General features: G+C 48.2%; 1 protein-coding gene across 1 annotated transcript; it reads left to right on the top strand.

Moving 5' to 3' along the window:
- The first annotated feature begins 516 nt into the window (after window positions 1-516).
- Window positions 517-26,958, top strand: ppp2r1ba (protein phosphatase 2, regulatory subunit A, beta a). The gene is made up of 16 exons (XM_015337544.2): window positions 517-581; window positions 696-873; window positions 2,768-2,858; window positions 4,852-4,952; window positions 5,367-5,599; window positions 6,438-6,585; window positions 7,472-7,627; window positions 9,890-10,004; window positions 11,295-11,365; window positions 17,169-17,303; window positions 19,471-19,644; window positions 20,269-20,329; window positions 22,712-22,866; window positions 23,663-23,805; window positions 24,175-24,266; window positions 25,362-26,958. The coding sequence occupies exons 2-16, from the start codon at window positions 796-798 to the stop codon at window positions 25,376-25,378; spliced, it is 1,770 nt and encodes a 589-aa protein (XP_015193030.1). The 5' UTR covers window positions 517-581; window positions 696-795; the 3' UTR covers window positions 25,379-26,958.
- Window positions 26,959-27,976: the final 1,018 nt, after the last annotated feature.

A 27,976-nucleotide genomic window follows, 5' to 3' on the forward strand; every position in this document is an offset into this window, starting at 1 on the left:
AATAATAATAATAATAATAATAATGAAAAGCACCAATCAAATTTAGAATACAAAATTAATTCTCTTAATATAGGTGATGCTGCACATTGGTGGTGGTGGAGGGGATCCCCATTACCTGTAAAGCGCTTTGAGTGGAGTGTCCAGAAAAGCGCTATATAAGTGTAAGCGATTATTGTTATTATAGGTCATCTTGTTGTTATATGTATTATTAAAACATGTTTTAAACAGACCTCGCAAATATTTTATATATTTACAATACAATGAAAAACGCAACGTAAGTGCACACCGTATTTTCACGATCTCCGATATTTAAGTGTGATGCTTTGAGAATCATAAAACAACACAGAGCCCGACAGTCAGCAAAATCGATGCACATGAAAAAACAGAAACATCTGCCGTCTGCGCCATACAGACCACACTGCGCAGGCGCTTGCTCTGCCCTTAACAAAAATGTTTCCATTTGGCATCATACTAATCTCGCAGCACGCATGTGCAAGAGTCCGTTAATTTCACTCAACTTTATTGATGTATTATAGACAGACTGCGACGAGTAGTCACCGATAGTTTTAACGGTGCACCAGGTGAGGTAAATTATACATGTTGACAGTAAAGGTCCCAACGACTTAATTTTGACATAAAACTCTGGTTTTATGTGCCTTTGGTCGATTAAAAAAATAACTGTCTTTTTTTTTTAGATAAAAGCTGGTGACCGCCCACCAGCCCCTGGTGGTCATTGTCTTCTCGCAGGAAACCCCGTGCGCGCCGCAAGCCGGAAGCAGCAAACCCGAATCCAAAATGGCAGGAGCCGACGGAGACGACTCTCTCTATCCCATCGCCGTGCTCATTGACGAGCTCCGGAATGAAGACGTTCAGGTAAGCCCCTAAACATGGGCTCTCGGGGAGGTCGGAGTGTGGGGCTGGCAGCTTTCAGGCGCAGCGTTGCGGAATTCAGCGACCCGGAGCGATGAAACGGAGGAGTGACGTCTGGGGCCTGTTCCAGAAATCCCAGCCGGCGAGCCGCGGTGCTGGTGAGAGAGGCGGTGAGATTCATTTCAGGGACACGGTTCTCGGTTTTCCTGTTTGTATCCAAACAGAGCTTGTCGGAGCCGCCTTTTTAACAAAAGACTTGAATAGAAAACAGAATGGATCTAGAATAGTTTATTTTTTTTCCTCGCCAAGGGCTGTCGCTGTGCTTGGGGTACACTACAGTAGCCGGAGGGGGAGGGCGGGGACCGGGAATTCGGAGAATTCGGGAAGTCGGTTCCGATTCTGGACTTGGGCTCTGAGGAGGATACGTGCTCGTCCCCCCGGGCTTGGTAGCGGGCCGCCGAGTTGTCATGGAGAGCGCCGAGCCGGTGCAGCGAGTTGCCCGTCATGACTGGGTGTATCCACTAGCCCGGACTCGCGGACGAGGGCACAGGGGGCAGCAGGAAAAACAGCTCTACCGCTCTGTGTATATGTATAAGTGTTCATTTTTCTGTTCTCTGTGGTGCACACGGCCGGTTTTCCTCCTCTTCTTCGGTTGGGCGTTGTTGTTGTTGTCTCCCCGCTCAGGCCTCAGCGCCCGGCGGTGCCCAGAGCTCTCGCTGGCCCGGGACTGTCGAAACCGACTGGCCCTCGGGGACACCAGTGAGACACAGATTTGTGATTTCATGTGTGTGGATTGAAGGGTCTGATGTACTGAGAGTGACCAAGCCCTAAACGAGCTGTTATTATTTTATATTCCACTTATTAATATGATGTCCCGTCCCCCGTTCTCTGTTTTACAGTATTCACATGTGATGTCCATTCACATCACAGAAACCAGTATCAAGCCGATTTTAGGGGAGTTTATTAATGAGGTCTCTTTCTAGATTTCACTCTTTTAATAAAGGCCTTTGACCTCCCTGGCTTTCACATGAGAAGTGCTGTTCTTCCCGAAAAAACGCCCGCGGACCACCAAGCGGTCTAGCCAGGGGCTCCTCTGCAGTGGTTTGTGAATGCAGGAGTGGTGCAGTGCTCTCCAGTCGTGGCTGCAGGGACCCCGGTATTTTGCAGATGGTTCTGAAAGACTGGTGGGTGTACGTGATGGCTCATCTGTTGCCGTGGCAACCCTTACCCTCACTGCTAAATATAGGCCCTGTATGAGCTCAGTGGGGTTGCCAGCAGCACTCTGTCTGATTCAGTCCTGTAAACAAACTGGCCGAGACCAGAACCTCTCGGGAGCTTGCTGGTTAGAAACGGTGGCGGCTTGTACTTCCGTGAAGTTGAAGAAGCAGATTCGCATTTTCTGTTGAGCTCCCCCCCCCTGTCCGCACTGTCAGAAGACGCGGGGGGGGGCAGGCTTTGTGCTGGTCTGTTAGTGGGTCATGTGAAGGAGATGTCCGGCTCTCCTTTTCCCATTTCTGAAGCCCGTGTGCTGATTCCCGAGATCCCAGCCTTTAGTGCCCTTCACAGTGATGGAAGATCAACACCGCAGCCTGCTGGCATGTACTGGGCACAGTCCCCCAGTGCCTCGTTACGCTGGGCTGTAGCAGGTTTCGCGTCCTGACAGTCTGGGTCAGCAGAACCCCGTCTTCAGAAAGGTTACTAATGAGAGGAGCCATTCGGCCCATCCAGCCTGTTTGATAACGAGCAGGTTATTGATCTGCCGATGTCTTGGAAGAAGCAGTGGTTTTCACTCGAGCGGTATGGCTGGGTAGCTTGTTGCCTTGCGGCCTGTGTCCGAGCACTCAAGGCTTCTCTCTCTCTCACCTGCCTCCCTGATCTCTTCCCTTCTCTTTGGCAGCTGCGTCTGAACAGCATCAAGAAGCTGTCCACCATCGCTCTGGCGCTGGGAGTGGAGAGGACGCGCACTGAGCTGCTGCCCTTCCTCACAGGTACGTACGTACCCCACTGCCACCCCAGGAACCAGTGAAACGCGTTTTACTGAAAGCGAGGTTGATTTCAGTGGGGTGGCACCAAAAGAGTCAGGCTTCATGTTCCCCAGCTGCTATCCTGGGCTGATTATAACAGTCCGGCAATGTGAACAGGGCCGCACGGTTTCGTTTCCAAAACTACCGTAGTGTGAAAAAGCAAGGACACCCCATGGAAGGTTTGTCTTTTTTTACATTTTTGGACAAAAGGATATATTTAATTGAAAAATCACATTTTGGACTTATTTGTACTATTTAAATCAATATAAATGCAATTTCCTTGTGCGGAAAAAGTTAGTACACCCCTACCTTTATCATTGCATCAAATACCTAAAAGAAGAATCTGGTTTGCTAAAACACGTGCAAATGATTTTATAATAAATTCTAAACATCAGAAACCTGTGGTCTGGTTTGGTCTTGGCAATTGAGGTGTGTGGCTACGTCATGCCAAGATCAAAAGAGCTCTGAGGCCCTCTTAAGAAAGACTGTTGATGTCTGGGAAGGGTTTAAAAAGCCATTGACAAGCAATTTGTAGTCAATCACTCCACTGTCCAAAAGATAATCTACAAATGGAGAAAATGTCAAACCACTGGCAATCTAGGCCTGGTCGTCCCACCAAGTTCAGCCCAAGAGCTGACCGGAAGATGCTGCAGGAGGTCTCCGAGAACCCCAGGATAACTTCAAGGGATTGACAGGCAAGTCTGGCCTCAGTCAGTGTTAAAGTGCATGAGTCCACCATCCGAAAGAAATGGCACAACTTTGCCCTACATGTGACTTCAGGAGGGAAGAAGCCTCTGCTCTCAAAAATGAATATAGATGCACGACTGAAGGTTGCTAGACAACACCTAGGTGAAGATCAGGACTAGTGAAACAATGTGCTCTAGAAGGATGACAAAAAAGGTAGAGCCGTTTGGCCACAATGCTTTGTTTGACTACAACCAAAAACTGCCTTTGACCAAAAGAACCTCATACCAACTGTAAAGCATGGTGGTGGAAGCATTATGGTTTGGGGCTGCTCTTCTGCCTCAGGGCCTGGCCAGATTGCCATCATGGAGTCAACCATGAATTCCACATTGTACCAGAGAGTACTTGAGGAGAATGTGAGGCCATCTGTCAAAAAGCTGAAGCTGCACCATAAGTGGACCTTGCAACGAGAAAATGACCCAAAACACTCAAGCAGATCCACACAAGAATGGCTCCAAATGAAGAAATGGAGGGTTATGGAATGGCCAAGTCAAAGCCTAGGTCTAAACCCCATAGAAATGCTGTGGGGGGACTTGAAGTGGGCAGGACGTGCAAGAAAGCCCTCAAACATCACACAGTTGGAGGAGTGGGCAAAAATTTCTCCAAGTCGATTGTAGGAGACTGATGGATAATAACAGGAAATGCTTACAAGAAGTGATTTCTGCCAAAGGGGGCAACACCAGCTATTGAAGCTTGGGGATGTACTTATTTTTTCCACAGCAGACAATTGCATTTCTGACTTTTTTTGTGTGCAAAAATTGATTGCAAATTTTCATTATTTGTTAAATTAGATCACCTTTATCTATCAATATTGTTGAAATGAAGATCAGATATCTATACGTGTAAATATGTGGAAAAACACACCTTTTCATGGGGTGTTATTTTTCACAGCACTGTACATGTGGGATGTCTTTCGTACACTCTCCGTGTTTTGATTTGGAAGAGCCGTTTCTCATGCAAGAACAGAGGGGGTTTGTTGCTGATGCAGATGGTTTGGCTCAGGGCCAGGATGAGTGCTGACTTAATGAGTTGAACACAGTGGAATGTGACACAGGGAGCGACTACGTTTTGATGCCTTTACATGTAGTTATCTTGCTGTAAAGCAGGGAGTCAGGGGTAGAAAGAGGTAGGATTTGCTTTGATTCCTGTAAAGAGATGCTTGTTTTCGGCTGTAGAAGGACGTAATACAGAAATTCATTCTTTCTTTCCGCAGACACTATTTATGATGAGGATGAAGTTCTCTTGGCCCTTGCAGAGCAGCTGGGCAACTTCACCATGCTGGTGGGAGGCCCAGAGTATGTCCACTGCCTGCTGGTAAGATCGAACGCTGAAGCTACTTGGGAATTCAGCTCCTGTCAGTCCTGCTGTCTGTTCTCCCTGGTAGTCTCTTCCACCTGGGAAACAAGACCTTTTCCTCCTCTTCCTCCTTCACCCATCCCCTACCCCCCGAAGGCCCTCTTGTTTTGCTTATGCTCGTCTCTCCTCTTTCCCTTTTTTTGTGTATCTCTCCCTTTCGTCTTTCTCTTCACTCTCCTGACTTTCTCTCCTTTCATCACCTTGTCCTTTTCATTTGTCTCCTCTTTCCTTGAAATGTCTCTGCCTCCCAGTTTCTCAATGTCTCTCCCTTGCACTGTCTCTAAAAGCCTTGATCTCCCTTGTTCCTCCCTCCTCCTCCTCCTCCTCTCTCAACGTCTCAACGTCTCTCCCTCTCGTCCGCCTGTCCCCCAGCCGCCCCTGGAGAGCCTGGCCACAGTGGAGGAGACGGTGGTGCGCGACAAGGCGGTGGAGTCCCTGCGGAAGATCTCCCATGAGCACTCCCCCGTCGACCTGGAGGTGCACTTCGAGCCCCTGGTGAAGCGGCTGGCCAGTGGGGACTGGTTCACCTCCCGCACCTCCGCCTGTGGCCTTTTCAGCGTCTGCTACCCCCGTGTCTCCAGCACCGTCAAGGCCGAGATCCGCCAGTGAGTGGCCCTGTACACCCCTGTGCCTGCAGAACAGGCTGAGCCTGAGCTCCACTCCCCAGCCCTTTCTCAGTGCAGTAGATTCATTGGGGTCTGTAGGCTTAGCATCTGCATAGCAGGAGCTTGGATCCACCAAAGCTGAGGTTCTGGGAGCAGGGAATGGATAGTGGGCTACTTCCTCTCTTGACCCTCTGTTCCTTCCAGGTTAAGGTGAAAGCGTGTTTCACTGTGGGCTCAAACTGCTGTTCTCCAGCCATTGCAGCAAAGAAATTAGCAGGCCTTTGTAGTGCCGACTACGATTTCGTCTGCAGGGAGAGAAATGCTCTCATTTTCACAGCATGGTGCCCTTGCAGCAGCTTTTAAGTACAATTTGTCTAACGGCACAGTTGTTTTTTCTGTGGGTTTTCCTTTCAGCAAAATGAAATAAGAAATGACACGCACGAGAATAAAAGATGAGAAAGACCCTCTAGAGCACTTAGCAGTGCTTCCAGGAGTGTGGCCAGCAGTTTGGAGGCAGTCGGTAGTGCGTCGGGTAGATCAGGGAGCAGGACTGAGCTGCTGCCAGAACCAGCTGCTGGACATCCAAGTGCGCAGTGCAGATGAAAACTAACATGGCTTAGCATCACTGCCTATATCTTTCCTTAATTACATAACGATCTATAGAATGGCTTCATTCGCTCAACTGTTAATTACGCTCATGATTCGTTGGTCATGTGAGTGTGCACACGTATGTTGCCGTCATTCCTACTGCACGGCGTGTTTTTACACTGTCAGGTTAGCCTGTCTCCCGGCTGTGTGAGTGTCCGTGGCCTTCAGTCTTCTGTGTATGTGTCCCCAGACACTTCCGAACCCTGTGCTCCGATGACACGCCCATGGTGCGCCGAGCTGCAGCCTCTAAGCTGGGCGAATTCGCCAAGGTGCTGGAGCTGGAGTACGTCAAGAGTGACATCATCTCCCTTTTCACCGCGCTGGCTTCTGACGAGCAGGTACAGCACGGTGCTGCCCCTTCAACAAGCATATCAGATCAAACTCTCCACTAGACACCCACGAGCCCCCTGTTCTTCCCCACCTGCCTGTCTCCTCCTGAGCCCTGCACCTCTGACATCTGATCAGCTCTCATTAACGCCCGTTCTCCAACAGGAACATTTCTCTCGCCTTTTCAAGTTACATTCTCTTTTATAACCTTTTAATGATAAATTTTATTTTACGTAGTGCCTTTAAAGGTAGCTTCTCAAAGCGCAGTTTACAGAACGACCGTGCTTGACATGCATGCTTCGCTGTTGCCAGTTGTGAAATGTGTGACTGAGCACAAGAGCTGCAGCAGCTAAAAAGGCCTTGAACTCCTACTGCTCCGCAGATTGATCCATGACAGGTTTTACCAGCTCCAGAAAAGACGTCTTAGTCAGCATGATTTACTGGGTTTTCTAAATTTGAGTATTTCTACAAAAATAATACTCACCAAAGTTCACCCAGCAAATAATATTGCATATCTCTGGAAGTCCACCCTTTTATTTCTAGACCTTTCGCGTAGAAAGTCTGTGCCAACGGCCCCACTACACAGCAGGTCAGGTGGAGGAGCGAGAAAATGCTTCAGCAGTAGAATTAGGGGAGAACTTGGGTTTGACCGATCATACTAAGAGCAGCACCCCTGCTCTTACAGACAGTGTGCCGGGGGTCTTTAATGAGTGCTTAGTTAGGAGTCTCCCTGGCGGTGATAACTGTAGTGCCGATAGGATTATTTTTTTTATAATGTTCTCATTGCAAAACTGCATCCAAGGTAGCTCTTGTGAGATCCTGAGGCTGCACCAGTCAGCTGCCCTGGGAGGGGTGGGCCTGTGCTCGGTGGGTTGATGTGCCTGTGCTGCCCTGCAGGACTCGGTGCGGCTCCTGGCGGTGGAGGCCTGCGTGAGCATCGCCCAGCTGCTGCCGCAGGAGGACCTGGAGGCCCTGGTGATGCCCACCCTGCGCCAGGCGGCCGAGGACAAGTCCTGGCGGGTGCGCTACATGGTGGCGGACAAGTTCTCCGAGGTGAGCGAGACCCCCGCTGCTGCTGGCTGCTCCCCTCGGAGCCATGTTCCCCCGGTGGTGTGAAGTGGGGGCCTGGGGGGGGCACGTCGAAGTTCAAAATCTCTCCCTCCTTTCTGTAACCCAGTCTGCGGCTCCCGATTTCCAGTATAAACTTTCTCAGTCCTTCAAGGATTTGTGAAGATAAAACGTTATTCAAAGGATGAAAAAACATTGGAGTTCTGTAAGTCTTCTTGACGCATTATGTGCTACGTTGGATAGAAAGGCATGGTGTTGATTTTTATCCCATCCCACCAGGGGAACACTTCAATTTAACAAAAAAGACTTAGTCATTTCGGTGTGCTTGTCATTATCCTTCTCTGCTCTAGTGCCTCCTAGTCTAGTGGTTTCTTTCCCGTGAGGAATGTAGTTGAAAGGAATCTCAAAGATTCCCCGAGGAAGGACAGAGCTGTGTGCAGACAGTCGGGACTAGAAGTGAAATGACTGTAGCTGCAAACAAGCAGTTGCGATCCCTGGAGTTGCTCGCCAGGCTGTTTTCATTAAATGGGGCTTAAAGGTCTTTGTGCTCCCCGTGTGGGCTTGGCTCTTAAGCCCCTGCTTGCCTCCAGGTGTGAGCCAGCAGAGCCGCAGTGACAGCGCAGGCCCTGTGTGGGGCTGCTGTGCTACAGGCACCTTCTGAGGAGCGCGCAGCTCGAGAGGGGTGCTTGGTCGCAGGTCCCCTCAGACAGGGTGGAGACTTGCCCAAATCCGGCATTGTGCCCCCCCCCGGTCTGGGGGGTTGACGGGGGCAGTTGTGTAACGCGACCTCAGTAAGAAACGGGCCTTGAGCTCTGGCACCTGACGTGCAGTGGTGGCCAGGCGGGGTGTTGATTGCTGGCGTGCAGCGCGGCCACCCGCTGCCTGGGGACGCACCCGCTGTTTTGGCACGTTTCGTTGAAGAACGCCAAGCATTTGCCGTGTTTTTACCGCAGATGTGGGTTATAGCTTTATTTTTCTATTTGCTACTGGTCTCTTCTGCTCTGCCGACAAAAATAAGCCTGCAAAGTATTCTGGTAATAACCAAATACAAACGGACCAAATAGCACCACCTTGCAATAGTAAGGTGGTGCTATTTGGTCTGTATTTTGAAAACATCTAAAAATCTGGTTCCCTGATTCACCTGCATTAATGATTTTGAAGAGCAGAGCACGCATTTCTAGTCCAATTTTGGCAGAGGTGGTGTTAAATGGTTCCCACAGTAGGTAGTACTTAGTGGATCCTGGAACATCCAACAGAGAAAGTCAGTGGTGATTTTATTTGACATTGGAATGAATATTCCCTTAGAATCAATAGCGTTAAGTGCACTTAATGCTTGCACTAAAGTCACCTCGGTGAAAACCAGTAGTCACGATTACTTGTCCTGCCAATTAAGTGACTTTGGGTATTGCAGGCTGCTAACGCACCTCACTTATGTGTGGGGAAAAACACTATAAAAGCATGTAAAAATATTGCGTTCAGCTGTCCTTGGATCCTGTCTTTTTGTTGTCTCCTCTCATTTTCCATTCTGGCTGCGAACGGCCCCGGACTAATAGAATTAGTAACCTTGGAGACCATGAACACCTGTACAGAACACGGATAACCTCCCAGCAATCGCTGGCTTGCCTGCAGAAGTCCTTGGCAGTGAGGCTGTGATTAGTTTTGTGATGCAGGTACACCTACAAGTGCCTTTTACAGAGGCAGTGTGGCCTCGCCTCCAGGAGCCTGAAGTCTGCTTCTGAAACTTCGCACATTAACAAACCCACTGCGCAAATTCTAATCCGTTAAAAACAAGTTTTTTTGTTCAAGTAAAGCTTTCATGTACAGTTTATTTTCATTCATATAGGCCTGTTTAACCTCACACATGAGGAGAATACTACTGTCTTGCTTCTTTTTGGGTTTCTCCATGCATAACATAACATCACTTTATTAGCCGTATACAACTTCTTGCATTAGGAATTTGTCTTTTCGCATTCCCCAGCTTGGGGTAGAGCGCAGGGTCAGCCATTGTACAGCGGCCCTGGAGCAGCTGGGGTTAAGGGCTTTGCTCAGGGGCCCAACGGAGTAGGATTCCTCTGCTGGCCGCGGGATTTGAACCGGCAACCTTCCAGCCACAGGCGCAGATCCTGAGCCACAGAGCCACCGCTCCGCCCATGAAGTTGCAGTCCTGTTCAGAGATGATAATGTACGGGCCTGGCACTGTGGGCAAGTGAGATTTTCAGTTTTCCCCTGTGCGCTCTCCTCTTCCAGCTCCAGAAGGCAGTGGGTCCAGAGATTACCAAGAACGACCTGGTACCAGCCTTCCAGAGCCTCCTGAAGGACTGCGAGGCTGAGGTCAGGGCTGCGGCGGCCAACAAGGTCAAAGGTCAGTGCTGGGGCAGGCTGTGATTGTGCTGGAGTTGGCCTCTGATTCATTCTTCCCTTACCACAGTGATGCACAAAGAGCTTTCTTTCCTTTTAATGCTTTCCAGATGATTAGAGAAAAAAATAACTTGCTAAAGCATTAAGTCAGGAGTGTAACACAGACACCAGGAGTGGAGGCTACAGATGGGGAATTAATTGCACATACATTCAGGATCAGGAGCTAGTAGCCTATTTTTCTGTATGCAAAGAGTTGGAGATGTGCAGAGTTACTCCACAAGCCTTTATGTTGAGACCATGTCCTCAGAAGTCCCCAGAAAACGGATCATTGAAAGACTTACAGCAACCAAATGAGCGTTAATGTCTTGACTGGCTGCTTTAGACCAAGATCTTGTTTTCTTGAGCTCGTTGAGCGATTATTCAATTCCTGGTGGGAGCAGTTCAGCCTTTTGTTGCGATCCCGAGAGACTGCTCTGTGCTTAAAACATTAGATTGGACGTGGTTCTATTTTTTTAAAGTATCTTTTGTTATCTGTTTGAAGTTTGTAAGTCAAATCACCCTGTTATGAGATACGCTTGGTATCAAAATAACATTCCCATTTGCTTATCTGTCTTAATATTGTATTGAATTTATATTGTTTGATTAAGATACCAGTGATAGTACTGGCAGGTGTGGGGCAATACATTTGCTTCTTTGTTTTAAAGTTTGCAATTATTTGAATATTATGATCCAGCACAAACAGTGACTTTTAGGAAATAAAGGAATACAGTTGGCGATTAGGAGGAAAATGGTTTAAGCTCATTATAAACCCCATCACTCATCCCTGTCTGCGGCTTCTCCATTAACGTTCAGATGGAATGGAAAAAGTAGGACAGACATGGTGATAGTGTTTAGGATTGCAGCACTAGGGCCCTGGGTTCAGTTCCTGGGGTGCTATTTGCATAAAGTTTGTATGTTCTTGTGGGTTTCCTCCCATAGTCCAAGGACATGCTGGTAGGTTAATTGGCTTCTTGGGGAAAACTGGCCCTGGTGTGTGTCTGTCCGCCCTGAGATGGACTGCTATCCCGTTCAGGGTGTATCCTGCTTTGATACTGGATACTTTGATACTGTTGCTTGCTGGGATAGGCTCTGGCTCCCCTGTGCCCCAGTGTTGAATAGAGAGGTTAGAAAATGGATGATTGGAAGAGCTGCAGAGAATAAGCAGATATGTAGATGGTAATATGTTTGTATAACTGTTTTGATCCCTGCTGCACAAACAACTCCACTCCTGACCAGCTGGTTTTCCCCCTCTCAGAATTCTGTGAAAATTTGCCAGAGGATAGCAGGGAGACCATCATCATGAGCCACATCCTGCCCTGTGTCAAGGTGAGTGTCATGTCTGCTCTGCGCTATGTGCTCCAGAGGTGGCGCATGTTCTCAGTGAATGCTTGTGTGCTGTTCTTTGTCTTCCTCTGTGGTATAGCTCTGACTTCTTCCAGCAATGAGCAGTATTGAGATAAGAAAAATACATACAATACATATGCCTTCTGGATCTTTTGACTTTTTTTTAAGAATTGCAAGCAACACAGTCAATAAATTGTTCCTGTGCCTTTTTATCTTAAATTATATAAGCTTTTTATTTCATGTAATAAAATGTACTATACAAAATACCAAGCTATGCAGTTGACCTACCCTTATAGGACACCATTGACATTCCTTAATTGTAAACCTATATAGTATTTCTGACTGTGTGTTGTTGTTTTTCATTTGAAATTCACTAAAACATCCGAAGCACCCATAGTAAACAATTTGCTTGTCCCTACACCGTTTGCCCTATACTTACTGTTATCGCGAGGGAAGTCTGGTACTTTTCATTTTGCAGACAAAACTCCACTTGATCATATTTTGTCTGTGTAAACTGAGTGTTTACTGTGGACCCGAGCAGATTGTTCTGAAGAGATTCACAGACGACAGGATGATCGTTCAGGAGATCTCGGTTTATGTACTTTGTGTTTAAGGCAGGTGAGGCAGAGGAGGGATTCAGCAGTCTCTGTGCCGATGGCTTGTCAGCATTTGGGCGTTTTGTATAAATGCTACACAAGAATGAAGATCATCCTGCAACTCCCACACGCTCTCCTTTTCTCTTGCTGTACTTCCTGCTGATAGTTTGGTCAAAAACCCTTCTGGCTGCTGCTCGGAGGAGATTGTTGTTTCGGAGCTCAAAACCTAGAGAGCGTCCGAGCCGAAGACGTGGAAACTTGTGTGCCTTTGGTGGCTTGACCTGCCCGTCACTGCTTGTTAAGCAGCGCCTCGGTGTGGGCCGGGCCGGGCGTGTGTAAATCAGACCGTAGGAACAGGCTTGTACAGGCCAGCACATGGCTCGACCCGCTTGTACATCTCGAGGATGTACAGGGCACAGGCCGATCACCTCCTACGAAACTCCCTGGCAGTGCTAAAAGAAGTATTTGTCTCCTCGTTTTCCTCGCGTCCGGTCTCCTAGCTGACCTCTCGGCTTGATGATAAAGCTGTTGTTCTCCTGGTGCAAGGGTTTGTCAGACTGGGCCTGGCTGTAGGCTTGTTTAGCCTGTTGATGCTGAATCTTCCTCCCAGTTTATCAGCTGCTTGTTGTAGTTTCTCAATTAGAAAGTGAGTTCTGGTAAAGCCACTCAGGGTAGCGGGGCAATGCCCTTGGCTTCTCGGGGCTACAGGCCATAACTCAAGAACTACATCCTAACTGGATGGCTGCTGGTGTTCTGCATTCCCAACAGAGGGCGCTGTTGCACATTCATTCGCTCCCAGGTGGCGTTTCTTTCTCACCCTTGGGGAAGGGCAGAGTGATTTTCTCTCTATCCAATGGGCTTCCTTGCCGATATCAGCCACTCTGGTCTGGCACCACTTAGCGCACACTGCAGAGACCTTTTACAAGGGCAGGAGTTTAAACTGTTGCAGATGTTGTTTCTGCACAAAAACACTTGCTTTTGCTGAAGGACCTGATGTGCATTACTCCTAAGCTGACTCATAACTGGATATGTTCAGGCATTGCAGGCAAAAGAAAACAAACATCAGAACCAGCCTTGACTTGGGCTTTTCTGAATTGTCATGCTGGTGTTTTTTTTTTTATATTGTTGACAGTCTCAGTTCCCTCTCATCAAACATATTCTTGAAAGAGTAGCTGTTCTAACGTGCACCATTTCCATTTTCACTATTGTGCCGCCTGTGCAAGGAGCTGTGCACTAACAGATCCTGAACGCTGTGTTGAGGCTATAGTGTGCAGCAGTGTTCAGGGCCTCTGCGGTTGTCTTCCTGCTGCCCACGGATTGCTCCAGTAAAATGACCAGCTCTATGCCTTTGAACAAATATAAACTGCATTGGATAAAAAGCCTTAACCGAATTGAATCTATTATTGCCGTATAAATGATCTGAAAATATTTGGGGGGGAAATTCCATTGTGTAGGTCTGCCCATCTGGCACGCAGTGTCAAAGGGTGTTTTGTTTCTCCTGCGTGAGTGACGTGCCGGAGCCCTGCTGGTTTCTCAGTAAGTCCTGGGGTCTGACCGTGGGGGTTTCCTGGAAGCCCTCATGCGTCACCGAGGTAGGGTGGTGTGTACTGCGGAGGTGCTGGGAGGCTTGTTTGCTTACCTGTCATGGGCTCTCTGAGTTTGTAAAGGTGGCGGCGGTGTGCACCTGTTTGAGCTCCCATTTATCAGCACCCTTCCTGCTCCCCAGACTTATCTTGGCAAAAAAGCTTTGCGGTTCCACCCCCCCCCTGTCTCTTTGAGTTTCGTTGTTGACTTGAGGCTGTCCAGTTTCCTTTGCTCATTAAAACATGCCTTATCATGCCAAAGATAAGAAATGGAGAGATTAGCCTAATGGGGCTGTGTTGACAAAGAAGTGTGTTCTTAGGACTTCTCACACCCCCAATGTGAGGGTCAGTGAGCAGCGTCGAGCTCATTTGGACTGTAGGGATGGCCTTGGGTTGTGCGGTTGACCCGTTGGAATACAGGTTTTAATTGTGAGCTTACTCATTTTGATCTTTGTTTACAAAACGAGGAGGCCATTTGGCCCATCTGGATGGTTTGTTTTTAAATGATCCAACAGATGTCATGCAGCTGCTTTGGTGAATCAAACATGGCTATATAGCTTGTTCCAAACTCCGGCAACCCTTTTTATGAAAAAGGTGCCATCTGATCTCTGGCTCAGATGTGCTTTCTCTCTTCGTTGATGGGTGAAGAAACTGTGAAATTCCTCTTGGCCTGTGTCTTGTCCTCACAGCTAGAGTTGACAATTTTCTGTGCTCCAGGGGTGGCCTGAGTTCCTAGCCCTGTTGTCAGAGAGGAGAATAGACTGTTGGAGTCTCTACCAGCAGCCACGTCACCCTGCAGCTAACAACTGGCAACCCACTGGAGCTCAGCAGTGTGAGCCTGGCCAGTACCTGGATGGGAGACTCCTGGGGAAAAACTAAGGCTGCTGCTGGAAGTGGTGTTAGTGGGGCCAGTAGGGGGTGCTCAACCTGCGGTCCATGTGGGGATAGTAACGGGGACACTATACTGTAAACAGGCGCCGTCCTTCAGATGAGACGTAAAACCGAGGTCCTGACTCTCTGTGGTCATTAAAAATCCCAGGGCGTTTCTTGAAAAGAGTAGGGGTGTAACCCTGGCGTCCTGGACAAACTTCCCATTGGCCCTTACCAATCATGGCCTCCTAATAATCCCCTCTATGAATTGACTTCATTACTCTGCTCTCCTCCCCACTGAGAGCTGATGTGTGGGGAGCGTTCTGGCGCACTATGGCTGCCGTCGCATCGTTCAGGTGGGGCTGCACATTAGTGGGGGTGGAGGGGATCCCCATTACCTGTAAAGTGCTTTGAGTGGAGTGTCCAGGAAAGAGCTATATAAGTGTAAGCAATATATATTGTTTTGGAGGGGGGTTCAGAATCCAGCAGTTGTCCATTAAACTTCAGTGATCAGCCCCCTTTTTCTGTTTCGAAATGACGGTCTCCAAGTTGTACTGTGGAATCGCCAGCACCTGGCTGGGTTAACCGACAGCCTCTGTCTGGTGAGACAAACCCTCCAGCTGCAGACACATGATCCCTCATCAGCAGTTCGGCTGACCTATTTAACTCAAACGCGGCGTTGTGCAGAACCTGTTTTCTTGATAAGGTTCCCCACTGAGGCTGTTCTTACTATTTCGATTTTTTTTTTTTCCCACAGAACAGGCTAGCGTTTATTGAACTTGCATGCAAAAAAAGTAGATATTGCAGGGCCGACACTCTTGCACAAGAGACAGTTCAAGTACGCAGAGATAAAGAGCAGTTAAGCATTAAAACTGGCCACACGTTCATGTTTTTTTTTTATGTGGCTTTTCCTGAATTGACTTAGTGAGATGGCCGGCTGTAGCCCAGATGCTGGCAAATTGATATCCGAGCCAGAGTCTCTAACGCAGTGGCTGGTGATCAGTTACTTTCCCCTGCCTGAGGTGAGGTACCTTCAGAGAACAGGAAGAAACGGGTCCAGCGTCCTGAGGTTATGAGGTTGCAGATAGCTGCACAGTCAGCATCTGACTTCCTTTTTCTGTCAGTACTTGGAAACCTTTCCCACAAACTTCTCAGCACGTTCCTGCTCTGGGGCTTCCACCACCATGACCTTACCTGATCTTGTGCTGCTGCTCAGAGAAGGCGACTCTGATCCTTAATGCAGTTTGAGGACGAACATGTTGCTGAAATTAAGAGCAGAAAAGCACGCAGCAGCATAAAGATCAAGACTATCACAAAACAGTTTTTTTTTCCCTGTGCTTGAGCACTTGTGCTTAAGGGAGTGTAGAAACGTAAGGTGCCGCATTGAGGCCTGAGAACGGCAGGCAGACCTTTACACTAAGGGTTGTGGGGGACTGGAACATACTGGCTGTGTTGTTGAAGCAGATGCATCGGGGGTTCATCCAGGAAAGTGCCGAATGGGAGCCTTGTGTCACCTCGGCCAAGTGCTCACTTGTTTGTGGCCCTGCAGGAATAGATACAGAGCCCAAGAAGCACTTTCAGAAAGCAAGGCCACCATTTTTGCAGCTGCTGCTGCCTGGTTGCATTGCTTTACTGGATTGTCTGGATCTCGATAGTCCCTCTCCCTTAGACCTACAGGCCTTCGCAGGCATACTGTGCCCTTCCCGGCTGGGTTTTTTTCCCCACGACCCTTCGACCCTTGATTTGTATATGTGCTTCCACAGTCCCTTATTTGCCTGCTTCATGTCATTCAGAGCATTCTAGTGTGCAGCTCTAAAAACTCAACAGGAGTGCATGTTGGGCTCAGGGAGGAAACTAGAAGAGACAGCATGTCAGGGCTGCGTAGGCATCATGTACTAATTAATGGCTTCTCTAACACTGATGAGCACTGTGTGCCACTCATTTTCCTCCCCAACTGTATTGTTTTGTAGCTGGTATGCCAGTAACTTTGCATATGAATTTGTGACTCAAATTTGTTACCAAAATACGGGTTTTGTGTAAGGATCAAACTGTATTGGGGAAACACATCAGTCGTTTAAAAAAAGTTTTTAGTGTGGCTAGAAATTCAGTGGTTTACTCGCCAGTTTCCCTGTTATACTTATCTCGATTCTTTTTCAGCGTTTTCAAATTTCAAATCGCGTCTGCGTCGCGATAACCTGCCCGCTTCCCGCTCCAGCGGGTTTAGGTCCATGGTGCTGGATGTGGGCTCAGTTTGGTAAAAGAAGCAGTGTGGTTTTTTTTAAACCGGCAGACTAATTCCAAACCCTTCATAGCTACAGCAACGCAAATAAATCCTACCTGGGCGAGGGGTTAATGATCTGTGTGCGCAAATAAGAGAGGCGGCCATGTGAGCGACACATGTTTTGGTCTCCAGTCTGCTGGGAGGAGGCCTGCCGCGCTGGTGCCTGCGGATGGGCGTGTGCCTGCCGAGCCTGCCCCTCTGCAGGGGCGGACAGACTGGGTCCCACAGCACACCTGTCCAACTGTTTCTTCAGCTGTTTTTCTAGTTCTCTCAAGCACCGTGCAGAGTGGTTCCCCCCCCCCCCCACACACACACACAATTCACGACCGGTATTTTGAATATGCGGCAAATGTCTCTGCCTCAGGAAGGAAGATTATCGAAACGGTGGCGGTGCCGAGCGTCCTGTGCCCTCTTCTCTGTATCTGATGCCATTCCTTCCTTTCGCCTGCTCACAGGAGCTGGTGTCGGACACCAACCAGCACGTGAAGTCGGCGCTGGCGTCGGTCATCATGGGCCTGTCCACGATCCTGGGCAAAGACAACACCATCGAGCACCTGCTGCCCCTCTTCCTGGCGCAGCTGAAAGACGAGGTGAGTGTGCCCACGCCCCCCCCGGAAGACACCTGTCCTCTGTTCGTGTCCCTTAGGGTGTCCGTCTCTTTTGTTTTGTTTCCTCTTTGCGAGACCTTAAAAATCGTGGTTATTTTCAAGTAATATTAATTTCCTTTAAAAAAGGAGGCAATGCACCCAGTTCCAAAGGAAAGATACACCTCTCCCGTGTGCTTTCAGTGCAGAGAGATGTTTCGAAAGACTGACAAGTTCTTGGGAAGTGTCTTCCCTCTGTCACCCCCCTCCTCCCCTCAGGGCTAGTTCACATGTGGTAGCAATCACGGGGAACACTTGCGTCCTTTGCCGCTCCACACGCCCTGTCTGTTGTAAGTGTTGGCTGATGCAGAACACTTGTGTGTCGTGTGGGTGTCCATCTCCCTGTTGCCCGGGGTGGCTGGGGGCTTTGTGCTTTCTGAGCCCTCTCTGCCCTCCAGGTAGATCGGCCCTCATGTTGTGACATCGGGCGCACGTTTCGGTTGTTGGCTTCCTGTAGGCTCTGAAGCCAGCTGCCAGGAGATCTTTTTCCGGGGTAAAAAGAACTCCTCAACATTCCCAAGAAACCTGGGTTTTTTTCCCCCTCCTCCCCACCCGTTTTACGGAGCACCTCCGCCGCGTCCCGAAAAGCCTTGATGTTTCTGCCGCCGGCCAGCGGGGGTGGGAGATGTGAAGGGAGCAGGGTCGTGAGGCCGAGGGGGTGAACATGGTGCTTCCCAGCTTTCCAGGCCCTTTGATGTGGATGTGCTGGATACCGCTCGCTTCCTGCGATGCCTGCTGCTTCCTGTTCGAAGTCCTCCCCAGTCTCCGGCAAGAATAGCTTGCTTTCACGTCTCTGCCCCTGCTGCAGCTGGGAGCACCGCGGCGCTGGCCAAGCTTCTGGCGTGCAGCACTGAAGCCTTTTCATCCCCAGAGGCAGGAAACAGCCTAGAAGGGAAAGGCCAAATGGTAGAGGGAAAAAAAAAAGAAAGCCGGGAAGGCATGCTCAAACAGGACCCGCAGTTTTAAAGTTGCGTTCGTGCTGGATTCAAACTGCCTTCAGGTTTCGTGACTCGGATTTAAAATTTGAAATTGAAATGGATCGTCTTTTGATGTGTGGCTTAAGAGGGGCCCTCCTTTCAAGTTCCTGAAAGCGGCAGGAAAATTAGCAATTGTATGTAGCGAATCCAGGTGGGAGCTGGCAGCTCTCCGTCGCGGACAGACACAGCTGCCAAGAGGATCTGGGCTCTCTTCACTGCGATTGTTAAAACATTTCGGAAGCTCAAAGAAACTGTCAACGGACCTCCTCTGTAATCCATCTTTCTTTTTCACTGCGGCACAAATTAACTTGTCCGCAGTTCTTTTTTTAAAAAAAAACTTTTTAGTCTCCTAATTATAATTCTTGTGGCCGTTTATAATCCTGGCTGTTAATTCAGGCTGCTGTGCGTTTGTGGCGAGCGCACCAGACAGCTGGCACGTCGGTGCCTCCATCTTGGACACTGGAGAAGAAGCGTTCAATATGTCCCGTTATATTCATCTGCATAGTATTTAACTCTCCATGCTGGAGATATTGGTAACTTTTTCAAATCGCTATGAATTTAAAGGCAGAGGGCTGCTCAGGTTCATTATGCAGCTTGAACAGGGTTAACCAGGTATTGATCATCTTGTAACATTTCACTTGTCAGCATCGGGTCTTTGGCCAGCGACCCGTGTTCCTAGAAGCTAAGAGACAACGGTGACTTCTGATCAATTTTGCTCTGTCCCTGAACACAGTGTGCGTTTTGCTCAGAAAAATGCAGGATTTTGATAAGATGTCAAGAGCATCTTATCAAAGGCTTTTGTGTTTTGTTGCACATGTTTTTTGTTTTTTTTCCCTTTTCACAGAGTCAAAGAGCATGAAATGTTAAGGGAGACATCAGCCCCCAACCCAGGCCTACCCTTTTCCTAAACTTATAATCGGCGCAGTTACCTTGTTATTTGTACTATAAGGACACCAGCGCAGCTAGTGACAGGAGGATCTTTAGACTGAAGCCTTTTAAAAAGATAAAGGAACAGTAAACCAGAGCCCTTGGCAAGGAGATGTCCTCTGTTCTTCTCTGCGGTGCCAGCTTTCTCATCAGCCTGTTTGCTAGAGTCCCTGACAAGTGTGCTCACCCCCATCCTCTCTCTCTCCCAGTGCCCCGAGGTGCGCCTCAACATCATCTCCAACCTGGACTGTGTGAATGAGGTGATTGGGATCCGGCAACTGTCTCAGTCCCTGCTGCCCGCCATCGTGGAGCTGGCTGAGGACGCCAAGTGGAGGGTGCGCCTGGCCATCATCGAGTACATGCCCCTGCTGGCCGGGCAGCTGGTGAGTCCTGACGCTGCGATGGTCTCGGGGGTGTGTGTGGAGCTTCAGGGCGGCAGGCATATCACATGTGTCCTGTTGGCACAATAACCAAGATGAGGCTCTTGAGAGACCTCTTAATATTTATGCATATCTGGGGACACTGAACTATTTCAACAGATGGGCACAAATGTTATTCACTGGAATGTCTTAACTACAGCTTGCTCGGGTGAGAGAGTATGCACTAAACACCGAAGAGGCCTTATTGACTTGCTAAGGGTTAACGGTATTAATTGCACTTAATCTTTTTTGGCTTAAGTATAACCACTTTTTATACCTGCTGATGTGTGTGCAGTTGTATTCTGTGATCTTTAAAACATGAAGCAGTATTTTATTTCGCTGTGATTGTATCATTTTTGCAGCATTGTGGACGGAATATTGGGAAGACATTTTATAATGAAGTGCAGAGCCCTGCTTTGATTTAGTTCTTCCTCTAAGTTAATTACACCTCGTCTGTCGCTGATGGGTGTGGGCAGGTGTGTTTTATAACCCCGAGGCAGCCAGACGTGAGGGGACGCAGTGGTTTTTCAGTTCACGTGCCCGTCTCGACCCCAGCCCGCGGGCCTGACCGCTCTTCTCTGTCCTCAGGGGGTGGAGTTCTTCGATGAGAAGCTGAACTCCCTGTGCATGGCGTGGCTCGTCGACCACGGTAAGCTCCTCGCTGTTCCTTCATTGAGATCCTGCCACTCCTCCTGCGCGGGGTGATGGGGTTGAGAAGTGATTTTGGGCGACAAAGCCTGCTTCTCTCGCGGTGTCTTAGTTCCGCCTAGACTCCTTTCCATCACATCTTAACATCCGGACAGGTGGGGCCAATGCAAGCTTTTCCAGAACCAGGCCGAATGAGTGAAATGCCCAAGCTCGCTCCCCTGTTTCATCGGTGCCTGTGATTCATAAGGATCAAACTCTGTCATCAATTACATTTTTATGTAGAACCTTTCAGGGAAATCAGCTTTGGGGAGGACAAATACGTGCCTTAAAACTGTCTGGAACATGTAGGTAAGAAATGGATCATCCTGCCCCCTGAGACCAGTAGGTTTGCTGTGATTTAGTCCTCCTGCAGCCGGGAGGCTGGAGTGAGACCGAGCCCTGAGCTGCCCAGAACCAGCCCCCCCCGCCCCACACTGGGGGAAGGACGTGTGGGACTGCAGCTCCTGGGCCGAGTGGTGACAGCCTGCCTGGCCTGTGCGCAGGCCCAGCCATGCGTCTTGACGGAGTGTCCAAAAGGCGTCGGATAAGAAAGTGGAGCAGCAGCCTGGGAAATGCCCATATATGCTTTGTTCTATATTGCTTTCTTGGCTCTAGTATCTACTTGAGAAAACAGCATTTTATCGATTTATTGCTTTGTGAAATTTAGTCTGAACTATATTCTGAAAGTATAAGATAACATTTCACACCGCTCCTACTACAAAGGCGCCCTATCTTTGTTGACTTCTTGCTAGATTTTGCTTTCGGAAGAATGTTGGGCGAGACAGGTGCAAATATCACTGCAGATGTTGTAGGGCTGCATCCCATTAGGAAGTTCCAAGAGCCTTTGAAGTGGTGAGGTGCTGTCTAAATAGGATCCAGACCTCCAGCTCTGAGGCTGTGGTGGGCAGCATGCCAGCGCTCGGTCTGTGGGACCCGAGCACTGCGCCTGCGTCCTGAAACTTGCCGTTTCCTGAAATGCCAGCAGTCCCCTTGGCAGCACAGAAAGGGCACACGGGGAGATTAGAATCGCTGCTCTGTAGCCACTACAGACCCTGTACTGGACTACCAAGCATGATGGGGTCTGGTAGTCTTAGCGGGATGCCCTTTTGTTTTTAATCTTTTTTTTTCTACAAAGATGTCCCATGCTGGACGTGCTGACATCCTGTGTGAATATGACCTGTGCGTGTATTTGAGGGCATGGTAGTTGCGGTACGCGGCTCCCATCCGCAATCTGTGCGTTATCACTCTCTCTCTGTCTGTCAGCCTGCAGTCCTTCCTCTCCAGTTCTGTTATCCCACAGACACGCCCAGTGTCCCACTCCCAAAGGCTGTGCACTTCGGAGCCAACTTCAAAGCAAATAACGTACTGGGGGAGGGGGGAGATTACATCACTGGAATGTTCCTGCCTGTCCTCCATGGTGCAGGATAGCTATTTCTGATGACGTGAGAGTGTATGATGAGCTTGGCTAGAGAGAGAGAGGAGCTCAATCCCTGGCTGTAGCAGTGGCAGCAGTTTTCCTTGAATGGTATTGTGCTGTCTGTTTTATTGTGGCCCCAGAAAGCATCTGTCAGCACTGAATCACTCCACAGCAGGAGAGATTAGGACCACAGTGTAGCCGTACTCTTGGCATATATTTTCCGGTTCCAATTTTCCAGGCCTGGTGATTACCCATCCCATTTTACTATCCTAAAAACATTCCAGACTGTTTAGAGAATCCAACCGATAGGTTCCATCGGTCTTGTGTTAACGTGTACAGAGTAGCAATACCTCGTGTTTGACATTCTCGGAAAAGTGTGGGCTTGCAGATTGAATTAAGAGGGAAATTGCTGTGCCAGCGGGTACTGGTCTGTACTTACAAGGATCTAACTGCTCAGTTAGCAAGCATGGTGCGAATGAGAGGCACTTTTTTACACTTTGGGCTGTGGTAGACTTATTACCCCTGTTCTATTGTGACTCCGGAAGCTGGAGGTGTCGTTTTGAGTGATGCTAATGTTTCTTAAGAGATTATTGTCACTGCTAACTTTTCGTTCTGGGATAAACCTCGAAGTTCCATTGCTATATTCTGGTAGTTAAGCACCTGAAATTTCGTAATACTTTACAATTCCTCGGAGCTGGTCTGTTTTGAATGTGCACATTCCCTTTTCAGACAAGTAGTGTTCCACTATGACATCCTTAATACTGACATTTTTGGTTGGTGGTGGTGCTGCATGTTCTTATGGTTCAGATTTTGTTCCTCCCCAGAAGTCGTCTCAGGGCAGTGGTGTCCAAGCGTGCCCATCAGGTTGTGCAGCACACACACTTTTAAAGATGCTAGACAGCAGCCGATGTGCCCTTGTTTCTGCAGTGTACGCTATCCGAGAGGCAGCCACCTGCAACCTCATGAAGCTAGTGGAGAAATTTGGGGCGGAGTGGGCACAGAACACCATCGTCCCCAAGGTCCTGAGCATGGCCAATGATCCCAACTACCTGCACAGAATGACCACACTCTTCTGCATCAATGTGAGTCCAGTCGTGTTTTCTGCTCCAGGGCATGTCCGCCTCTAGCAGTTTTGCCTCCAGTGAAATGGGAATCTGGGTCAGGCTGTCTGCTGAACATGTCATAATATTCTGACACTTAGCTGTCTGCCGGTAGAGAACTGACAACAGTGATGGTATACCTCTAAACTCATAACAAAACACCTTTTCAGGCCTTTTCTGTTTCGAATTATTTTCGTATACTCAGGGGAGCCATGCTGTCTCTTCCATTTCACATATGAAGGCGGCTCTCTGAAACAGCCTTGTGCCTTGTCCTGAAACAGCTCGCATAGGGATTGGGTTGTGTTTCACACACTGCCTATTCAGTTGAGCTTTAGAAAAATGAAAATCAGCCTTCACCTGAAATTATATTGATATTGTTTCCCGATGCTTCAGAGGAGGGAGGGACAGAAACAGGATTTTCAGCCATCGTGTTTCCCTGTTACCAGCCAGACTCCTGGCAGTGCTTCTGTTGCTGTGTCAGTGTTGGCTCAGTGCACGTTCAAGGGCCTTTCGTATTCAGGTCTTGCCCAATAACATTCCACTTACAAGAATTTTTGGAAAAGTCCATTAAAGAAATCGCCGCCAACTGCTACAATGGAGATAAAAGACAAGTGCTTTGTCATTAAAGCACTTTAAAAGCAATTCAGTTGAATGCATCTTAAGTAGGAGAATTTTCATTTTGGCTAAGGCAGACTTATCACATTCTTTGCTTTTCTTAGTTTGTAGAGGAAAATGTATTTTTGACCATCCCGCATCAGTGCTGTGTGTGGCTTTGCAGGCTCTCTCTGAGGCCTGTGGTCAGGAGATCACCACCAAGCAGATGCTGCCCGTCGTTCTGAAGATGTCCAACGACCAGGTGGCCAACGTGCGGTTCAACGTCGCCAAGTCCTTGCAGAAAATCGGCCCAGTTCTTGACAGCAAGTACGCGCTGAAGCGACCGGTGTTTGTTTTTCATTTTGGGTTTGTTGAAGGGATGTTGAAGAAAGTCTAGACCAAAGCCTCAACTCAGTGTACCGACTTTGTAGACTTGGGTTCTCTAACGTTCTCTCTGGGTTTTCTAACGTCTGTCTGCAGCAGCATAGCAGTACTTGACATTTGACATGTGAGCGAACCCTCCGCCAGGGTGTGATGTGGTTTTTGCTATTTTGAGAGGATGTGGGTGGTTGGGAGAAGGGGGGTTAGTCTATTGCAATACGAGACAGGACTTGGGGTTGGGAGGGGGCAATACTCAGGAGACTTGGCCTGTAAGTCTGTAAGAGCCCAAGTTCACTTGTCCCCTGTGCCTTACAGTGCCCTGCAGACAGAAGTCAAGCCTGTGCTGGAGAAGCTGGCCACAGATCAAGACATGGATGTCAAATACTTCGCCCAGGAAGCTATAAGTGGTATGCATTCCTACTTAACTTTTTTACTTCACTGACAGACCACATGGTGAACTGTAAATGCCTGGACAAGACTACATGTCTTGGCTAAAGAGTTCCCCAGCTCAGCTTGCAGATTCTTGAGGAAACAGCCAGCCTATTACTCCTTCACAGTTAATCACGTCTGACCCCCTGACCCCTGAGTGGGAAATTATAGATTGCTTGATTACTGGGAGTGCAGTGTTCCTGGTTGTAAGCAGGGCTCTCTGCTGCTCAGGTAAGCCTAGCAGGCTCGCTGTCCTTTTCCCTGAAGCTGTTGTCCTGATCTTGCTTAACTTGGAGAAACGGCTGGTTGAAAAGAATATTGCCCAGCTTGTTTGTGGTTTTGTGGCTGTAATGCTTTGTTGCATGTTCTCATGCATGCATTGTCAAACCTGTCTACGTTTACAGCATTGTTCAGTAAAAATGGTTTAGTGAGGCTGGTGATGAAGGTGATGGTGTGCTTTTAGGCAAAGTTTATTGGCTTGATGTGGCTTTTAGGGGTCTTGGGCACCTCTCTGCCCAGCGTGTGTTGAGACGCAGTGCGTCATGGATCTCGTCTCTTCCTCCTGGAGGGCCTAGTATCTTCCGGCTTGTGTTCCCACTGCAGTCGGCAATGCAGGAACCGAGTTGGGGACCCCTGCAGTATTTTATCTACGCAGTGTATTTCAAGGAAGGCTGCTCTTATGAGAGCAGGCCTTTCTGCATCTTGGATGTATTTTTTTAATCTCTTGAAGTACCTTTTGCACTACTGAGTGTAGTGTAACTTAAGACTAGGACAGCATGAAGTGATGGGTTTAAAGAACATGGTTGACTTAACTCGGTGTTGGCCAGCAAGCAGTGGATGTTTTTCCTTCCACCTTCCCGTTGCACAACATCGGTCAGGATCAGAAACGACTGAGCTGCTTTTCAGTGTTTGCTTGTTACTCCACTCCAAAGCATGGTTTCAATCCAGCTATATTTGAAAACTTACGCATTTAGACTTTATAGGCACTTGTGCGATTAAGCTGATAGTATTGTGCGTCAAGGGATTAGACATGACCTTGTAATTCCTGTTTTTTTTTTTTTCCTTCTCTACAGTTCTTGCCCTGGCTTAAGACAGACACAAAACCAAACGGATTCGCCAGCCGATCAGTCTCTGCTGAACGTGCAAGACATCCCACGACATAACCACATCCTATTTATTGATATCCAGGATCAACTGGCTACTTTAAACAAAAAAAAAGGAAAAGAGTCTTTAATGTCAAAATCATTGTTCCCTCCTTTGCTTTCAATGGTAGTAATTGTACAAGGGAAGTTCAGATATTGGCAACGCTTGCTGTAAAACTGACTGCACTGAACATTGAATGAGCCTGTCCCATTTTGGTAGACTAGAGCACACACAGTCATCACCACTCCTATTGCTGTGGTTTAATATGGTTTTGCATGGAATCTAAAGTCTTTGATGTGTAGATGTTCTCCTTGTTGCTTTTCACTTCATCCTCGATCTTCGTTTTAAATAATTGTACAGTTAACCGTTGTGTTCCAGTGCTTCTATACAGCTGCTTATAAATCTGCTTTTCCCTTGACGCGTTTTGCTGTGGAATACCATGCCCAGCAGCCTCTATTCTGAGGGGTGACCTCAGTCCTGCAGCAGATGGGCAAGATGATTTGAAGGCCCAGAGCTTCTCAGAATTGGTTAGGTTGTGCTCCCCAAAAAGGGCAGTCATGCAGCAAACCGACCCTACCCCTTTACCCTAGCGCCTAGGAGTCATTTCAGATCGAATTCTCGTGTTCATGGAGCTCCATTCGAGTAGTAAAAGCCTTCCCCTCGTGCTCCTTGTGCAGTCTGTGAGCTGACGAATTGGGACCACCATCAGAAAAGGCAGTGACCTCACTGGGGGGGGAGGTGGGCGGCAGGCATGCCACTGGTTGGAGGCTGCACTGTGCAATACTGGGCTTAGCCTCTGACCTTGTTTTTTTTCGTCTTGTACCCGCGTTCGCCGAGATGTGCACAGCGGCAGGTTTGCTGCTGTGAGAGGAGTGGGCTGGCCGCAGTTTCAGGTTGTTTCCCCGGGTGGTGTAGCCGTGTAATCTTGGGGTGTCTGAAGGATCATCTTGCTCTTTTAACCTGCTGTGCCAGTAACTGTGCTGTTGAAAGCATTTGTTTTTTTGGGTCACATTTTAACTTTTTCCCCTCTCATTCTAATATGTTTTTTTCTATTTTGTGTTCTCCGTTTGTATGAATACAAATCTGCTGGTTTCTCTTTTTTGTTAACAATTTTTTCGCATTGAACCATGAGCCACAGCTGGTCCTGGGGTACAGACAGGACTGTCATGGCAAACAGTTGGTAAAAGACCAGGCAAACTAGCAGCCAGAGAAGGTTATGTGAAGTCTTACCGAGTGTCTGTACTTCCCTGGGTAATATTTCATGTATTTGGATGTAGTAGATTATATGGATTCCCATTATTATACGGTATAATGAAATTAAGTTGCTTGCTTCCCCAACCTCTCACCCCTTAACCCCACATCCTCCACCTACAGACATTCATGTCTTTTGAGTTCAGGTTTATACCTTGATTGTTCTGTGTCAATAGACTGTGCTTTGGTTTTATATGACATGAGCTCCCCTTAGAAGGGGAGCTGTACTGTATATCTAGGGGATAGAAATGAATAAAAATGTTCTACAACAGATGCCTTGTTGTGTCCGGTCAGTGTGATGCTTTGTGTCCCTAGCACTGGGATACCACATGTACTCTACAGTGAATATCAAAAGTCTACACACCCTTATTGAAATTTCAGCTTTTGTTAATGTTAAGGCTTAAATCATGACAAGTCATGTCGGACCTTTTTTCACCTTTCCTGTACAGGGATGCATGCTCTTTATAAACGGAACCATGTTCAGATTTAACCAATCACATTCCAAATCATGTACAAAGTTAATTCGCCTTCACCCGACATCAACTGAAGTGATTCTGGTTAGCCCTAAATAGTCAGCTGCTCCTGTAGGATTTCCCTGAAGGTTTCTTTGGTTGCTTAGTGCAGAGATAACCAATGTCCACAAGGAGCTAACAGAAGATCTACGTGATATTAAGGTATAGATCAGGAGAGGGATTTAAGAGAATTTCATTAAAAGGCATTACATCATGGAACACTGAAGAGCATCATAATGCAGTGGAAGAAATATGGCACCACCAGGACAGTGCAAAGGTCAGGATGTCATTCCAAAATCAATGACCGGGCAAGGAGAAAGCTCAGCTGGGAGACTACTGAGAGCCCAACGGCAACCTTAAAGGAGCTGCAGGAATTTATGGCAGTAACTGGCCACTCCCTGCATGTTGCAATCATTTTGTGTATTCTCTTTACATCAACAAAAGCTGACATTTCAGGGTTCGTAGGTTTTTGATGTCCACTGTATACGCATGCAGGGCTGTGTGAGAAGAGCTCAGCACCCTGCCGTGCTACAGTCGGCTCCCCCAGATCTCAACATGTTGGGAAAACAGGTGTTCTGCTTCAGAGCTGATGGCACAGGGACCCTTACATGGGAGCACTGCCATCTTCCAGGACCGCCTGATTGCAGATCAGCACCGCTCAAGACCCTCACAAACCAGGCTGAAGAATCCTGAACACGCACTCCTGCTCAGGGTGATGCCCTACAAGGTGCTTGTGGGAGAAATAACTTGTCAGTGGTTTTGTTGGGTTTCCAAACTCCTGC

This window comes from Lepisosteus oculatus, chromosome 23 (assembly GCF_040954835.1).
Source record: "Lepisosteus oculatus isolate fLepOcu1 chromosome 23, fLepOcu1.hap2, whole genome shotgun sequence".
NCBI classification, from domain to species: domain Eukaryota; kingdom Metazoa; phylum Chordata; class Actinopteri; order Semionotiformes; family Lepisosteidae; genus Lepisosteus; species Lepisosteus oculatus.